This window comes from Apostichopus japonicus, chromosome 17 (assembly GCF_037975245.1).
Source record: "Apostichopus japonicus isolate 1M-3 chromosome 17, ASM3797524v1, whole genome shotgun sequence".
In the NCBI taxonomy this organism is placed as follows: Eukaryota; Metazoa; Echinodermata; class Holothuroidea; order Aspidochirotida; family Stichopodidae; genus Apostichopus; species Apostichopus japonicus.
Window position 1 is genome coordinate 377,375 of NC_092577.1, and position 18,147 is coordinate 395,521.

Consider the following 18,147-nt stretch of genomic DNA (forward strand, 5'->3'; position numbering starts at 1 on the left):
GAGATGAAGATACCAGTTACACAGGTCAACTTGTATGTTGTCGAAACACTTTGAAACTATTACCCCACTGCAGCCAGTGGTTAGTTGCGCAGTGTTTCGACAACATAGCTAGTTGACCTCTTACGTCATTTCTCGTTTCATATTCGCTGATAATATGAATTGCTTTTTCTTCGTGTTAGGGGTGTAGTGACATTGACATCGACCTAGATTTAAGGGTTTATTTTATCCAGTTTTCATTAAAGAAGCAAGATGAGCTGAAACAACAGACAAAGCAAGACACAGTGTTAAGTGCCATGGTGGAAGTAATCATCACAGGGTGGCCAGACTCATCAAGGAGGTACAACCTGACGACAATTTTGGAGCTACAGAGATGAACTCACAGTTTGTGATGGAGTAATCGTCAAAGGGTTTCAAGTTGTCATACCCAAGCAGATGCAAGCAGGTATCTTGCAAAAGCTGCACACAAGTCATTTGGGACAACAGAAAACCAAGTTATTGGCCAGAGAGTGTGTCTATTGGAACAAAATTAACAAAGATATTGAAAGAATGGTCCAGTCATGCCTAGCATGCCAACAACAGCAACCAGCAGAACCACTTCTACCGCACGAGATTCCTACAAAACCATGGAGCACAGTTGCCACTGATCTGTTCGCATTGAAAGGCAAGCAATGGCTGATCGTGGTAGACTACTATAGCAAGTATCCAATCCTACAACAACTTTCAGATCAAGTCTCAAGCAACACTGTCATTTCAGCCTTGAAGAAATTTTTTGCTGAACAAGGAATTCCATCTAAGGTTGTGAGTGATAATGGTCCCCAGTATTCCATTTACCAGTTCATGATGTTCGCAGAATCATGGGGTTTTACTCATGTGACAACATCCCCTAGGAGACCTAAAGGCAATGGGTTTATAGAGAGACAAATCAGAACAATAAAAAGTATCATTAAAAAGGCATCAGACATCCAGTTAGCTTTGCTTCATTGGAGAACCACACCTATATCTGAAAGCTTACCCAGCCCTGCAGAAATCTTGATGTGCCGCCAGCTGAGAAATACACTTCCCAGCAAGTCACCCAATACCAACGTAGCTGCAGACCATATATACAACCAGCTACAGCAGAGACAGAATGCTCAGATGTACTATTTTGACCAACATGCCAGAAGGTCAGAACTACCTACACTATCCAATGGGCAGAAGTCCAGAATTTTGGATCTAGGCACAAGATTGTGGAAGCCTGCTACAGTTGTTGCCAGAGCTGGAGGTGAACGATCCTACGTTCTCCAGAGCCAAGAGGGGAGATTGCTTAGACGTAATTGGCAGCAGATCAGACCTGACCTTAGCGAGGCAGAGCAAGTCACAGAAAACAGTCAAGAAATCCCTAGCAAGGCAAATAATACCGGCACAGATACACTGACTACAACTAGTGTAGATGTACCACCATCCCAGATTTCCAACATCTCACCTCAACAAGAGAGCAGTCCTCATCAGTCTCCAGCCATGCGACCAAAGCGTAACATTCGAAGGCCAAGGAGGCTTAAAGATTATGTGACGTAGTGGCGTATTTCATATCCATGTAGCCTACATAGGATTTCACCTTTTCGTTTTGTTTTGTGAGGAAAAGACCAAGGAAATGAGAAAACTATTGTTTTATAAGAAAACGAAGAAAGGACAAGTAACAGTAAAGACAGCAAAGCAGACAAAAAACAAAACATAAACAAACAAAAACAAAAAAAGGTTGTTTTTTGTTTAATTCCCAAGACAATTCGTTAGTGAAGCATAAAATTTGATTTAACATTTTCTTTGAACCTGTGCAATTTAGCTGATGTGGAAAGCTCTCTCGGAATCCTTACAGAAGTATTTTAACATTTGTAAAAATGTGTAGCACGATTGGCAGAATCAATCACCGCTGATTGACCTGGAAAGTTTCGCTAAGTTTTGTTCGATCATTCGTTTTGTTTTGTGTGGAAAAGGGAGATGTAGTGACATTGACATTGACATGACTTTCAATAACACTAACTCAAGCAGCATAGCACTCTCACTCAATCTTAAGTGACTGCATGCTCCAGCGACCAAGCTCTAAGAGCCCTGGAACTCTGTGTGCAAGTTCCTGGTACAACACTGTTGTGTAACAACAGTATCATTGACTACCAGAGACTACATCAAATAAGTTGTTCTAACCACAGCTCTGTTCTCGAGTACTAACCTCAATTGAAGATTGTGACACAACCTCAATCCTCAACAAGGGGTAAATTGTGCAGCTTTTGGAATTGTTGGGGATAGAGAAGAAGATACCAGTTACACAGGTCATCTTATCTGTTGTCGAAAGCTAACCCCAGCCAATACGTTACTGTAAACATAGCACTAAGGGGCTCGCGTCTTCGACGTGGCATACTCAAATTCGGGTCTATATCAATCCGCCCTATTTCAGATAAAGTGCCAATAGCCAGCAAGAGAATATCATTTTTGATACGTTATCAATTAGGATGTGGTTTTCCGTAGCTTCCATGTTGAAGAGCATGAATGGAAGTACGTGTAGTGCAATAATTGGGTCCGCAATTTAAGCAATTTTAGACCCGTTTAGACATCTCAGGAGCAGCCTACGAAAATGGTTTACTACTGAGTGAAGAGGCTTGTTTACAAGTGGCGAAAACGTCAGGCTTTCATAGCAAAAATCTACATGGTCATGACACGAGAAATTGATGAAACCATGAATGCCAACTTGTTAGCTATCCGGTGATGGGCAGTTTAGCGTGTGAGAACTTATATCTAGAATTAGAGACCACATTACTTTTGTGATTTAGTGTGTAAGTCAATACCAGATTTTAATAGCCGTATGCTACCTTCGATATCAACTTGGGTTTGATCAATTTCTGTGCTATGGAATGCAATCGAATTAAACACGATAATTATTTAAAAGGTGTAAATAAAAATGTTCAGAGCAGACATAGGCAATGATACGTTATCTGATCATATCTTAGTTGATTGTCTATTACATCAACATTTCATTTTGTGCATACATGGCTGTTCATCAGTCAACTTAATGCAGTCACGTACCTAGAATATAGTGGCACCCCGGCGGATCCTTCTTTTTTCACCCCTATCAGGGAATGGGTGTTCCCATTTGAGAAATTTGTGTATATGTAAGGTGGCTTAGATGCAAAATGGTGCTATCTTTGGCAATGCTTTGAACTGATTATATGTGTAGGAATTCTCATTCTTTAGTGAATGTTTTTGAAGTTTAGCTAGTGATTGTTCAAAATACTCATTTTATGGCACTCACTGACTGGAAACCGGGACGGACCAACCATGTTAAGCTGACGAGATACCATAATTTGTCAACTAAACAATTAGCAGAAAATTGCTCAATTGCTCAGTTGGAATGAAGCGAGTATTAAAAAATTTGTAGAAAAATATTGAATTGACGAAATACGATGAGTTGCCAATTAAACATAAGTTTGCAGAAAATTATTCGAATGCTCAGTTGGAATGAAGCCAGAATTTAAAAAATTGTAGAAGAATGTTGAATTAACGAGATATGATGGGTTGTCAATTAAAAAATTTGCAGAAAATTGTTCAATTGCTCAGTTGGAATGAAGTGAACAATTTAACATTTTGTAGAAAAATGTTGAATTGACGAGATATGATAAGTTGTAAATTAAACATTTTGCAGAAATTTTTTTCAATTGCTCAGTACAGCAACTGAAACAATCCAACATTTTTCTGATTTTTGATAAGATTTTATCTTGTTATCTTAACAGTTTTCTGAAAAATGTCAACTTATGGGGCAAAGTTTTTCTTATGTTGATGGCACTTTTAAGCTTCCGTAGATTATCGTAAACTGTTCAGATTTAACAGCTTAAAGTCAGACTTGTTATCTTAACAATTTACTGAAAAATGTCAACTTATGGGGCAAAGTTTTTCTTATGTGGATGGCACTTTCAAGCTTCCGTAGATTATCGTAAACTGTTCAGATTTAACAGCTTAAAGTCAGACTTGTTATCTTAACAATTTACTGAAAAATGTCAACTTATGGGGCAAAGTTTTTCTTATGTGGATGGCACTTTCAAGCTTCCGTAGATTATCGTAAACTGTTCAGATTAACCAGCTCAATGTCAGTCGTTAAGTAGGCGTGGTTGAAAACTTGACATGACAATCAAAACGACTGCAGACTTGCTTAAGACCATTCACAAAGCGAAAAGATCAAATGTTAAGTATATGATAACTGCGGTAGCACGTAACGCACATGTCTGCTTATAAACCAGACTGCTGCTTCTTTTAGAGGTATTACGGACACATAAGAACAACAGTGTCCTTATCACTGTACTAGGCATTGGAAATCATGAAAATAGCTGCAACTCACATGCAAATCCATCAAAGATTGACTATTTTACAAGTCATTTCTTAATTCTAGTTTTATTTATGAATATATATAGATGATGTAAAGGGATTGACTGCCTAATTTTCTGATTTCTTATTCCTTTGCTTTAACAACCCTCGTTTAAAGGACATTAAACATAGGATAGTGGCATTAGGCGACTTTTTGGAAAATTGCATTGTCTTCTTTGAAAAGAGGACATCACATTAGTCATATGATAAAAGTTGGCTCGTAATTATGAACATTTTGCTAAACCTAACTGAAATAGCGCATACTGTCCCTGAACTAACTGAAATAGCGCATACTGTCCCTGAACTAACTGAAATAGCGCATACACGTCCCTGAACTAACTGAAATAGCACATACTGTCCCTGAACTAACTGAAATAGCGCATACTGTCCCTGAACTAACTGAAATAGCGCATACACGTCCCTGAACTAACTGAAAAAGCGCATACTGTCCCTGATGCAGGGGCAGGATGAGGTTTCAATGTAGGGAGGTGACACACAGTTTTAAGGGACATACAAAGTTGGATTTCAGAGAAACTGTGAAACTGTGGAAACAGGAGTGAGGTACTGCAGTGGCTTCTAACTGGCACCCATAACTAAGAAGTGGCTATGTAGATTGTCACTAAATATAAGGGTTTGGATAGCTCACCTCATAGAACACAAGACATACCATCTGGTAGTCACTCGTTCAAATGTCATTCTAGCCAAAATTCTTCAAACCTTTTTCAGAATGTTTAATTTTGGCCAGTGTAGCAGTTATTTTTTATTTTTTTTTTGAAAGCCTGCTATTTGGCTTCTGTAAATCAGTAGAAACTACCTGATTACATGTGGAGAACAAGTCTTGCCACTTTTCAAATTGAAAAGAGAAAAAAGAGATCACAATATATAGCAAGATATATTAACAATCACAGAGATTTGTCAACAGTCCATGCAACTATTATTATTTGTCATTGTATTTAATTATTCTAAAATATTATACCCAATATGTGCAACATCTTTACTTAAAAATTGTTTTTAATGATAGTACTTTCAATTTGAATTTTTAAAAATGCTAACCAATTAAACATAAAGTCCATACACTGAAATTCTGCAAGTTTTTTGAGGGAGCATATCAGTGAGATGAATTGTTTATAAATAGTGAATGACGTCTCATGCATTTGGATTGTAACTTTATAAAGGGTCACCCATATTGTGGCATTTGCCTCCTGAAAAATCAGTCTCAATTTAAAAGGAAATAAAAAGTCAAAAATGGTTTCCAACTATCCTGAATTTCTGTACTCCTGTTTGGACACACCATTGCTCATAACAAACCTATCATTTCTCTTTTCCATCTTTCTGATTTTTGGGGTTATTTTCATAAATAATCTTTATCATGACTATTTCATCAAATGCAGGATATAGTAAATAAACCATCAATCCATTTAAATATAATCAGTTAAAGAAGAGATGATGAATATCTTTGTCTAGCTACAGAATGTGAAGGAAAGAAAGCTTGATCTTCATTTAACTGTAGGAGTTCCATTAACAACAAGGATAACCACTCTGTCTAGATTATAATAGTACATGGTTAAATTGTTACTAACATACATGATAAAAGCAAAGCTAACATGTACTGTGAATAAATGCAAAAGAAGGAACAAAATCAGTGAACATGCTGAAACCTGTCCAGTTTTACAGTTCTCAAGGATTAGGAAGATTATTTTGCATGACAACTCTTTTTCCTTTTTGCTAAAATGTGCTATTCATGTTTGAAGAAAGATCACAACTCATCTCTCTTCTGGCTCTTTGGTGGATTTACAACTCGTCCCTCTTCTGGCTTTTTGGTGGATTTACAAGTCTTCCAAGAAACAAAATGGAACCAGATGAAGTATCTGAGATATAAAATATGAATGGTCGGTCGGCTTTAAATGCTGGAATATGTTCAATGCAAAGAACAACAATGGAAGCAGCAGTAGCTGCAGCTGCTTCTGTTCCTTCCTCATTGACCTCAACAAAAGCCTTATGAATGACCTTTGACACATAAAGGTCTTCAGATTCAGTAATTCCAGAGAGGTCTGCCTTACTTACATTGAATACATCTGACATTCCCATTAATGTCAAATGATCATTCAAATCAAAACTCTCTTCCAGTTTGAAACGAGGGAAGCTGACACCGACTTTCTGCTTCCTGCTGCGTTTAACCCAAGACGTTATGACCTGCATGTTTATCTTGGATTCTAGGTTACTAAGGTTATTGGGCAGGTCTGGTAATATGATTACCATGCGCAGAGTATTACCAACGTATGGTAGGGATAGAACCTGACATTTCAGATCTTTATCTTCAAAATAATCAAAGGAACCTTCCTGGTACATCATATCTACTGGAATGCTCTCACTGGATGAAGCATGAAATGGCTGAAGAGAAGTACTCTCTGGATCAAACTGTGACAACCAGTTACCTTTAAAGTATACAGCATTAACCAATACAAGCACTGTCAAAGAGTCCAAAACTCCTGGTGCTATTAGATCTTTGATCTTGTTATTGGTCTGCTCTGAAACCCAACTGTTGATCTCTGTTCTGGCAATCTCTGCATCCCTCTTGAAGTCAATAGGCATAAGCTCGGCTTGGTAATGAACTTTGGTTGTTTTCAGAAAGGATTCTAGGAAGGTGTAGTCCTTCTGACCGTACAGCCGATTGGCAGACTTTAGAGTGAACAAGGCATTGGGAGATAAAATCAAATCATTCAACTCCTGAAAAGCACTGTGAACATCATTACCTTTGAACTGGTCGATCCTTAACACTTGTGACATTTGCTTGGCGGTGTTGCTACTAGCTCCAGCAAACGTCATGGTAAGAGCCGCCATAATGCTATAAGGTGAGAAGAAGAGGTTCTTAGATGGATCCTTACCGATGTTTCCATACAGCTCCCATGAGAATTCATTTAAGGAGTTGGCCAATTGGCTTGCTTCACTGGTACTTGTAGTTGACATATTCTGTTAAGTTCTGCAGAGGAAAAAGCAAGCAAAACCTGAGAATTATCAACCTCAACGCTAGATGGTGGTACATTTCTGCTCTCAAAGGATTCAGTGTTTCCTTGAATTTGCTATCAAAGCAGACTGGTTAATTATAATTACGTCAGGATTGTTTACGATGTCTAATCCATGTCCTCATATTTATCATTAGCTATCTGACACACCTTCCACTCTCCTGCTGCACCAATGTTATAAAATAGCGTAGGCCTACATAAGAAATGTTATGGTAAAAGAACATTACACATCTAGGCTGGGGGCATTGATTGAATGATTCATAGCCTAGTATTAAGAAATGTGCATACTTTCAAGGACAAGTAACGTTTTAAGTTAAGAACATTTGAGCCAACAGTTTGAACTTAACTGTTAGTTCCTTAATTGAATTCACAGCTAGGTTCTAGCACTCTCTCCTCTCACATCTGAACAATGTAGTGAGTCTGAAATTCTATTTGGCTCTCTTAGTCATCAAACATACATCATATTGACAAACAGTAGGTCTAGCTTTCTTGCAAATGCTCTCCAGATCCTAGCAGACTTCTAAACCTACAATATATACTGTACATGTTTGTCAGGTGCATAGCCAGGAATTTGCCAAGGGAGGGGCGAAACTGTAGATTCGGCATTGCAAACTATCTAAGCGTAGCGCCACCATGGTTGGCACGATGCATACAATAAAATTTTGGCTGTAAATGCCTCCCAGATCGCCGGAAATGGGACTTCCCATGCCTTGTTAGTTGCATCTTAGCATTTGCTCTTTTGAAAATACTAGCGATATCATAAAAAAATTAAAAAATTTGTAAAAAATATGCTCAAGGGGGGGGCAGCCGCCCCCTTCGCCCCCCCCCCCTTGGCTACGCGCCTGATGTTTGTTACACTAACTGGCTGAAGGCTACTCTATATAGTAGGCCTAATGGCTTTTTCCCCTTACTTCTGACTTGCTGCTATCATTGAAATTTCGGAAAATCATGTGTTATACACATGATCTTTACTAAGTGGCAAGGAGATATATAATTTCTTCAATTCACGAAGATTTTGTACGTAAAATATCAATATAGCTACTTCTATTACCCTCTAATTTATTTGCCCAGCAATTATGTCACATATGGCTAGTAGTACAGTAGCTATTCCTAGTCCTACAAGGAAACAGACCCAAATAAGCATAGCCTACCGGTTATGTTAGTGCATAAACCATGAATACATCATAAGCCTACGCAAATTCCAAACTTACTGTGATTTGTGAACACTTTGAAACTCGAAAAGACTGAAGTTTACAAGCTTATTCAATGGCTGTTATTCAATCTCTGTGCACCTCACTCGTGTGAGGTATGTGGAGTACATATATGCTTACCAAGTTCATATGACAACAACGTTGACAAAAAGAATAAAAAAATGTATACATGGAAAATGGTGGCGCCAGGCCTCAAAAGTTTAAGAAGAAAAAGAAATGTGGACGGAAATGCGAAATGGAAAAGAATAAATGGCTTCACATGCATAAGTGGACTGGATGGAAAAAAAAATGAAAAACTTATTTCCAATGCCAATGGCAAGAAACTACTGAAATTTGTAGTAAACTCCTCTGCAAAGCTTAACAAGGTTGGAAATGGTTGATCTGCTACTTGATTGAAGCAATTGCTCCATGTTTAATGTGCTCGGTCTATTCCAGCCATGTCCAAACGCGGCACCGAGAGCCGCCTGCGGCACCTAAAAATATTCTGGCGGCACCTGAAAAAAAAACGAAGGGTGCCGTTTGCGGCACTGAGATCTGGTTTGTTAAAAAAAAGTTTACTTCATCACTCCTGCCAGTCCTGGGATTCAAAGTTGGCTGCTCGCTGCTTTGGCTGACTGGCGCTTTGATGTCCGACGTCCACGTACGACTAGCTAGAATACGAGATATGTGCATATACACTGTCAGTGTAATAAGTGTATGCAGTCAGCTCGTCAGTAGCCTACAGTGCAGTGTACGACTGTACGTGTATGCATGTATAGGAAAACTGTGAATTGGTGGCGCGCTTGCATTTACAGATGGTCACGTTTTCATGATATTTGTTTTACTTTTCTGTCTAGGGATGATATTTGTTTTACTTTTCTGTCTTGGGACTTTTGGCCCAGGTGTGGATCCAGGAGGGGCGCACACGGCGCACGCCCCCCTCTTTTCTATGACCACTGATTGTTTGACCATACTCCGAAAAATGAGCAATTATATATGGAGAATATCCTTTCCAGATGCTGGGAAATCGCATCTGAGCGCATCTACAATTCGAATTTTCTCGGGGGAGGTCCTCCAACCCCCCAACCATGCTTTCTCGCCTTCCGTGCTCGCTCGCACCCGACCCACGTTAGTTGATGCAAGGTGAGACTCACAACTCACAAGGTAGTAAAAAAGTTACCACATCGTGGGCTCGGTTACGTCATAAGTAGGGTTGTGTGACGTCATCACTCACTAATAATTGCACGCGGCACTCAAAAATAATTCAGTGGAAAATGCGGCACTGAGTTTGTGGGATCTTGGACAAGTATGGTCCAGAAATATGACTACATGTAAAGTGTACGGTAATTTTCAAAAGCCTTACATTCAAAAAGATAATGGAACTCGTCTCCAATGTTGTTGCTTGTACATAAATGACATATTCTATTCTCGATAGAAATGTTGGTATACCTTCCAATGACGATACTTGATATTTTAAAATTAGAGAACGGTATTTACAAAGAATTGTACCAGCAAATGGCTTGAATTCTGTCACATACTTTTCAAAGTTAAGATTCCCTTTGAATATCCTGTAATTCTTACATTGTGTGTTTACATGGACATCAGCAACCCAGTTCTGCTCATACATAAGAATTGCAGAACAGTTGCACCATCTATCTGTTGTTTCACTAGCACTGTAATAACGCATCAGTCAGTGTGTTAGAAAAAGAAGAAACTTCGATTGGAGTCACTTTGCTAACACGTGTAGCGATTACGTTACGGCTGTGGTTAGTTTCAAAGTGTTTTAACAAAATAGCTAGTTGACCTCTAACGTCACTTCCGTTTCAGATTCGCTAATAAGATGAATTGCTTTTTGTACATTGTGCAGCATTTGGATGTGTTAGGGATAGAGATGAAGATACCCGTTACACAGGTCAACTTATCTGTTGTCGAAACACTTTGAAACTAACCCCAGCCAGTGGTTAGTTGCGAAATGTTTCGACAACATATATAGCTAGTTGACCTCTTACGTCACTTCTCGTTTCATATTTGCTGATACTATGAATTGCTTTTTCTTCGTGTTAGGGGTAAATTGTGCAGCTTTTGGAATTGTTGGGGATAGAGATGAGGATACCAGTTACACAGGTCAACTTATCTGTTGTCGAAAGCTAACCCCAGCCAATACGTTAGGCCTACTGTAAACAAAGCACTACGGGACTCGCGTCTTCGACGTGGCATACTCAAATTTGCATGGGTCTATATCAATCCGCCCTATTTCAGATAAAGTGCCAATAAGCAGCAAGAGAATATCTTTTTTGATACGTTATCAATCAGGGTGTGATTTTCCGTAGATTCCATATTGAAGAGCATGAATGGAAGTACGTGTAGTGCAATAATTGGGTCCGCAATTGAAGCAATTTTAGACCCGTTTAGACCTCTCAGGAGCAGCGTACGAAAATTGTTTACTACTGAGTGAAGAGGCTTGTTTACAAGTGGCGAAAACTTCAGTCTCTCATAGCAAAAATCTACATGGTCATGATACGGGAAATTGATGGTACCATGAATGCCAACTTGTCAGCTAAGCGGTGATGGGCACTTTAGCGTGTATGAACTTCTATCTAGAATTAGAGACCACATTACTTTTGTGATTTAGTGTGTAAGTCAATACCGGATTTTAATAGCCGTATGCTACCTTCGAGATCAATTTCTGTGCTATGGAATGCAATCGAATTAAGCACAATAATTATTTAAAAGGTGTAAATAAAAATGTTCAGAGCAGACATAAGCAATGATACGTTATCTGATCATATCTTAGTTGATTGTCTATTACTTCAACATTTCATTTTGTGCATACATGGCTGTTCATCAGTCAACTTAATGCAGTCACGTACCTAGAATATAGTAGCACCCCGGCGGATCCTTCTTTTTTCACCCCTATCAGGGAATGGGTGTTCCCATTTGAGAAATTTGTGTATATGTAAGGTGGCTTAGATGCAAAATGGTGCTATCTTTGGCAATGCTTTGAACTAATTATATGTGTAGGAATTCTCATTCTTTAGTGAATGTTTTTCAAGTTTAGTTAGTGATTGTTCAAAATACTCATTTTATGGCACTCACTGACTGGTACCCGGGACGGACCAACCATGTTAATTTGACGAGATACCATAAGTTGTCAATTAAACAATTAGCAGAAAATTGCTCAATTGCTCAGTTGGAATGAAGTGAGACTTAAACATTTTGTAGAAAAATGTTGAATTGACGAGATACGATGAGTTGACAATTAAACATAAGTTTGCAGAAAATTGTTCGAATGCTCAGTTGGAATGAAGTCAGAATTAAACATTTTGTAGAAGAATGTTGAATTGACGAGATACGATGAGTTGTCAATTGAAAAATTTGCAGAAAATTGTTCAATTGCTCAGATGGAATGAAGTGAACAATTTAACATTTTGTAGAAAAATGTTGAATTGACGAGATATGATAAGTTGTAAATTAAACATTTTGCAGAAAATTGTTTCAATTGCTCAGTTAAAGCAACTGAAACAATAAAACATTTTTCTGATTTTTGATAAGATTTTATCTTGTTATCTTAACAATTTTCTGAAAAATGTTGATGGCACTTTTAAGCTTCCGTAGATTATCGTAAACTGTTCAGATTAAACAGCTCAATGTCTGTCGTTAAGTAGGCGTGGTTGAAAACTTGACATAGCAATCAAAACGACTGCAAACTTGCTTAAGATCCTTCACAAAGCGAAAAGGTGAAATGATGACTGCGGAAGCATGTTACGCACATGTCTGCTTATAAACCAGACTGCTGCTTCTTTTAAAGGTCTACGGACACATATGAACATCATTGTCCTTATCACTTTACAGGTACCAGGCATTGGAAATCATGAAAATAGCTGCAACTCCCATGCAAATCTATCAAAGATTGACTATTTTACAAGTCATTTCTTAATTCTAGTTTTATTTATGAATAAACATTATTTACTAATTATGTGCATAGATGATGTAAAGGGAGTGACTGCCTAATTTTCTGTTATGTTATTCCTTTGCTTTTACAACCTTCGTTTAAAGGACATTAAACATAGGTTTTGTGGCCTAAGGCGACTTTTTGGAAAATTGCATTGTCTTCTTTGAAAAGAGGAACATCACATTAGTCAAATGATATAAGTGGGCTCGTAATTAGGGGTTCACTTATTACGGGCTAAAATAAGAAATGTTGATGAGTGCAATACTTCACGTCATACTCGGATTCCATTCCTACATACGTGCCTAGAATCTGAAGGTTGCACACTAAAGACTAAAATGATATGAACATTTTGCTAAAACTAACTGAAATAGCGCATACTGTCCTTGAACTAACTGAAATAGCGCATACTGTCCCTGATGCATGGGCAGGATGAGGTCTCAATGTGGGGAGGTGACAAACAGCTTTAAGGGACATACAAAGTTGGATTTAAGAGAGCTTAACCACAAAGTTGACTAAAAATGTTCAAAGTACAGCTCCTGCATATTCTGTAGCACAAACTCAATTTTCTGAACGTTTTCAACAAATAGGCACTTTGTAATTACATTCTTTTTAGTTTTGAGTTTAATTCACAGAACAGTATTTTTTACCACAAAGAGGCTCTTCATAATGACCTGTGAGGTTTTTCAGAAAACTTGTATGTAGTTCGCTATGTACACCTTATGTGTGTAAACCTACATAATTTAAAAGTTCAATTTCTGATCAAACATATATTTTGACATGAAATCCATACCCTGCCAGTATCTTAGTAATGAAATTGTGGAAACAGGGGAAAGGTAGGCTACTGTGGCTTCTGACTGGCACCCATAACAAAGAAGTGGCTATGTAGGTTGTCACTAACTATAAGGGTTTGGATAGCTCACCTCATAGAACACAAGACATACCATCTGGTAGTCACTGGTTCAAATGTCATTCTAGCCAAAATTCTTCAGACCTTTTTCAGAATGTTTAATTTTGGCCAGTGTAGCAGTTAAATGCTGCATGTGCCCCCACCTCCACCCCTCCCACCTTTTTTTTGGAAAGCCTGCTATTTGGCTCCAACTCTGTAAATCAGTAGAAACTACATGATTACATGTGGAGAACAAGTCTTGACACTTTTCAAATTGAAAAGAGGGAGAAAAAAGATCACAATATATGACAAGATATATTAACAATCACAGAGATTTGTCAACAGTCCATGCAACTATTATTATTTGTCATTGTATTTAATTATTCTAAAAAATTATACCAAATATGTGCAACATCTTTACTTAAAAATTGTTTTTAATAATAGTACTTTCAATTTGAATTTTTAAAAATGCTAACCAATTAAACATAAAGTCCATACACTGAAATTCTGCAAGTTTTTTGAGGGAGCATATCAGTGAGATGAATTGTTTATAAATAGTGAATGACGTCTCATGCATTTGGATTGTAACTTTATAAAGGGTCACCCATATTGTGGCATTTGCCTCCTGAAAAATCAGTCTCAATTTAAAAGGAAATAAAAAGTCAAAAATGGTTTCCAACTATCCTGACTTTCTGCACTCCTGTTTGGACACACCATCCCTCATAACACACCCATCATTTCTCTTTTCCATCTTTCTGATTTTTGGGGTAATTGTCATAAATAATCTTTATCATGACTATTTCATCAAATGCAGGAAATAGTAAATAAACCATCAATCCATTTAATTATAATCAAGAGATGATGAATATCTTTGTCTAGCTACAGAATGTGAGGGAAAGAAAGCTTGATCTTCATTTAACTGTAGGAGTTCCATTAACAACAAGGATAACCACACTGTCTAGATTATAATAGTACATGGTTAAATTGTTACTAATATACAGGACTGATAAAAGCAAAGCTAAAATGTACTGCGGATAAATGCAAAAGAAGGAGCAAAATCAGTGAACATGCTGGAACCTGTCCAGTTTTACAGTTCTCAAGGATTAGGAAGATTATTTTGCATGAAAACTCTTTTTCCTTTTTGCTAAAATGTGCTATTCATGTTTGAAGAAAGATCACAACTCATCTCTCTTCTGGCTCTTTGGTGGATTTACAACTCGTCTCTCTTCTGGCTTTTTGGTGGATTTACAAGTCTTCCAAGAAACAAAATGGAACCAGATGAAGTATCTGAGATATAAAATATGAATGGTCGGTCGGCTTTAAATGCAGGAATATGTTCAATGGAACGTTTTTTAATAACACTGGCTGTAGCAGCAGCTGCTTCTGTTCCTTCCTCATTGACCTCAACAAAAGCCTTATGAATGACCTTTGACACATAAAGGTCTTCAGATTCAGTAATTCCAGAGAGGTCTGCCTTACTTACATTGAATATATCTGACATTCCCATTAATGACAAATGATCATTTAAATCAAAACTCTCTTCCAGTTTGAAACGAGGGAAGCTGACATGGACTTTCTGCTTCCTGCTGTGTTTTACCCAAGACGTTATGACCTGCAAGTTTATCTTGGATTCTAAGTTAGCAAGGTTATTGGACGGGTCTGGTAAAATGATTACCATGCGCAGAGTATTACCAACGTACGGTAGGGATAGAACCTGACATTTCAGTTGTTGATCTTCAAAATAATCAAAGGAACCTTTCTGGTACATCATATCTACTGGAATGCTCTCACTGGATGAAGCATGAAATGGCTGAAGAGAAGTCCTCTCTGGATCAAACTGTGACAACCAGTTACCTTTAAAGTATATAGCATTAACCAATACAAGCACTGTCAAAGAGTCCAAAACTCCTGGTGCTATTAGATCTTTGATCTTGTTATTGGTCTGTTCTGAAACCCAGCTGTTGATCTCTGTTCTGGCATTCTCTGCATCCCTCTTGAAGTCAATAGGCATCAGCTCGGCTTGGTAATGAACTTTGGTCGTTTTCAGAAAGGATTCTAGGAAGGTGTAGTCCTTCTGACCGTACAACCGATTGGCAGACTTTAGAGTGAATAAGGCATTGGGAGATAAAATCAAATCATTCAACTTCTGAAAAGCACTGTGAACATCATTACCTTTAAACTTGTTGATCCTTAACACTTGTGACATTTGCTTGGCGGTGTTGCTACTAGCTCCAGCAAACGTCATGGTAAGAGCTGCCATAATGCTATAAGGTGAGAAGAAGAGGTTCTTAGATGGATCCTTACCGATGTTTCCATACAGCTCCCATGAGAATTCATTTAAGGAGTTGGCCAATTGGCTTGCTTCACTGATACTTGTAGTTGACATATTCAGGTAAGTTCTGCAGACGAGAGGAAAAGTAAAACCTTAGAATAATCAACCTCAACGCAATATGGTGGAAGATTTCTGCTCAGATCAAAGGATTCAGTATTTCCTTAAATTTGCCAGCAAAGTAGATGCTGGTCAGTTTTGATTGAACAAGACTGTTTACAATGTCTTACCAATGTACTCATATATCTGGAACACCCTCCACTGGCTCTCCTGCTGCACCAATGTTATAAAATACCTAACAAATGTACTAAAACAATATCACATATCAAGGCTGGGGGCATTGGTTGATTGAATGATGGATAATGTTTAGTAATGTGCAAACTTCCAAGGACATAGTAACATTCTAAGTTCAAAAGAACATTTGAGCCAACAGTTAAACTTATGTCAGTGCCTTAAAACAAGTTGAAATCACAGCTAGGGATTAGCACTCTCCCCTATTACATGTGAACAATGTAGTGTACGTGACTTAAAGGAATTGTCTGGTGAAAGATTTTGATACATTGTCCTTGTAGTTCTCATTTTCTCTTTTTAACCATGTGAAAATTGTCCCCCATTTGACGTTTTCTTCTTGTAGAAATCTGGTTTTCAAATTCACCAGTTTCTCGCCAAAAGTACCGATTGTTCGAATGCATCAACATGGTGATTGACCTAGTGCAGGCAAATAGGCAAAACAGGCGACTTGAAGATAGCACTCCCATTTCCGCAGCAAATAAACTCTCACGTGTACACGAACAGGTGATTGCCTATTATATATTACGTTCACATCGCGAACATAAAACAGCCTATCATGCCCCTTTGGTATAGTCACCTGTATATAGCATTGCATATAATATACTCTCACATTTAAACCACTTTCTTAAACTGGTCTTCGAAATCAGTGAAATAAAGTTCAGGGATCAAATCTACAGTGGAAGTAACTCAAAAAGTATTCGGAATACTGAAAGATGAAACTTGGCGGAATTGATGTCAGAGCAGAATGTAATACCGAGAAGCTTAGGCTTCGCAGAACTGTCCGATTGTAAACGTAAGAGTAGCCTACAGTACATGCGAATATTCTTCCCCTTTGAGGTGGATATTGTGATGTATAAAAACAAAGAGTCTGTTTTTAAAACTTATCTTGTGTAACAAAATGACCACGAAACCACCGATCTACTACATATATGACCGCTTAAAGAGATTTTGAAAACATATAGCATAAGAAATTTCACAAAAAATTAAGGAACACATTAATCTGTAGCCTATACAAACGCGGTTTTGTTGTGATTTCTGTAGGTACTGTACGCCGTACGGAGCGTGGGTTATGTCGCAATCTGCAATTGCAAAAATGCAGTCATGTTCAAGGCTATTCAAATCATGTTTGAAATGTCCATCCTTAACGATTAAAAAATTGTTTCACTGTCAAGTTACACAACATTAGCGTTCTCATACTTTGAAAACATGTTTGGAAAATTGTTTATCGTTTCTTGCGGTAACTTCCAAGGGCTACCAGACAATCCTTTATAGCAACACAGGTTTATGGCCTATTCCTACTTCCTAGTCCCACACGCAAACAGACTCAAAACAGCATAGCCTACCAGTTATGTTATGTTAGTGCATAAATCTCGAATCGGCCTAGGCCTACTGTAGGCCTAGATTATAAGCCTACGCGCATAACAAGTTATTGTAGACACTTGGAAACTCGATAAACTCGAAACTCGACCGACTTCCAAAGACTTGCAGAACAGTTGCACCATTTACCTGTTGTTTAACTAGCACTGAAATACTACACGAGTCCGCGTGTTGGTTAAAGAAGAAGGCTTTTATTCTGAGTTTCGATTGAAGTCTCTCGGCTGGCATATGTAGCGATTACACAACACCACACTAAACACTAATATAGGCCGTGGCAAAGAACTAAACAAGAATGCAAACTGCATTGAGGTTTCGATGACTTCATTGCACTATACTTCAGTGCTTGTTAGTAACCGGAACTAGCTGTTACCAGGGAGTTGTTATATGGAACTCCTGGGTTGCAATCAATGATCAGTGGTTGCAATATAAATAAGTCGTTAACAAGGACTATAGGGCTTACTATATGTGGCAATACACACCTCCACCGAAAACAATAAGGGCCTTGTACTCAATGATATGAATCTACACACCAAGTATGAGAAATATCCACGATTCCCATCGTTAGATATCATGTAAAAGGATTTTCAGAATTTGACCTCTGAGATTTGACCTTACAAGCAATAGTATATGTTGTACTCAATATGGCAAACATATACCTTGTATGGAAAGGTATCCATGATTTCTACCATGAGAAATCATGTTTTTAATGTTTC

General features: G+C 38.0%; 1 protein-coding gene across 4 annotated transcripts; it reads right to left on the bottom strand.

The window, feature by feature from the left end:
- Positions 1–5,295: 5,295 nt before the first annotated feature.
- LOC139985005 (leukocyte elastase inhibitor-like) lies at positions 5,296–17,731 on the bottom strand. Of its 4 annotated transcripts, none has more exons than XM_071999180.1 (2): positions 17,564–17,731; positions 5,296–7,366 (listed from the first exon to the last, which is right to left on the bottom strand). In XM_071999180.1, exon 2 carries the CDS (start codon positions 7,351–7,353, stop codon positions 6,178–6,180), a length of 1,176 nt encoding a protein of 391 aa, XP_071855281.1. In that variant the 5' UTR covers positions 7,354–7,366; positions 17,564–17,731; the 3' UTR covers positions 5,296–6,177. The 4 variants fall into 4 exon arrangements, with proteins under 4 accessions (XP_071855281.1, XP_071855282.1, XP_071855283.1 ...); XM_071999181.1 differs by lacking the exon at positions 17,564–17,731 and adding an exon at positions 9,179–9,321; XM_071999182.1 differs by lacking the exon at positions 17,564–17,731 and adding an exon at positions 8,741–8,864.
- Between the last annotated feature and the right edge of the window lie 416 nt (positions 17,732–18,147).

What these genes read in the sequence shown, in the direction of transcription:
- LOC139985005 (XM_071999180.1), bottom strand. Translation starts at nt 7,353, where the DNA reads ATGTCAACTACAAGTACCAGTGAAGCAAGCCAATTGGCCAACTCCTTA.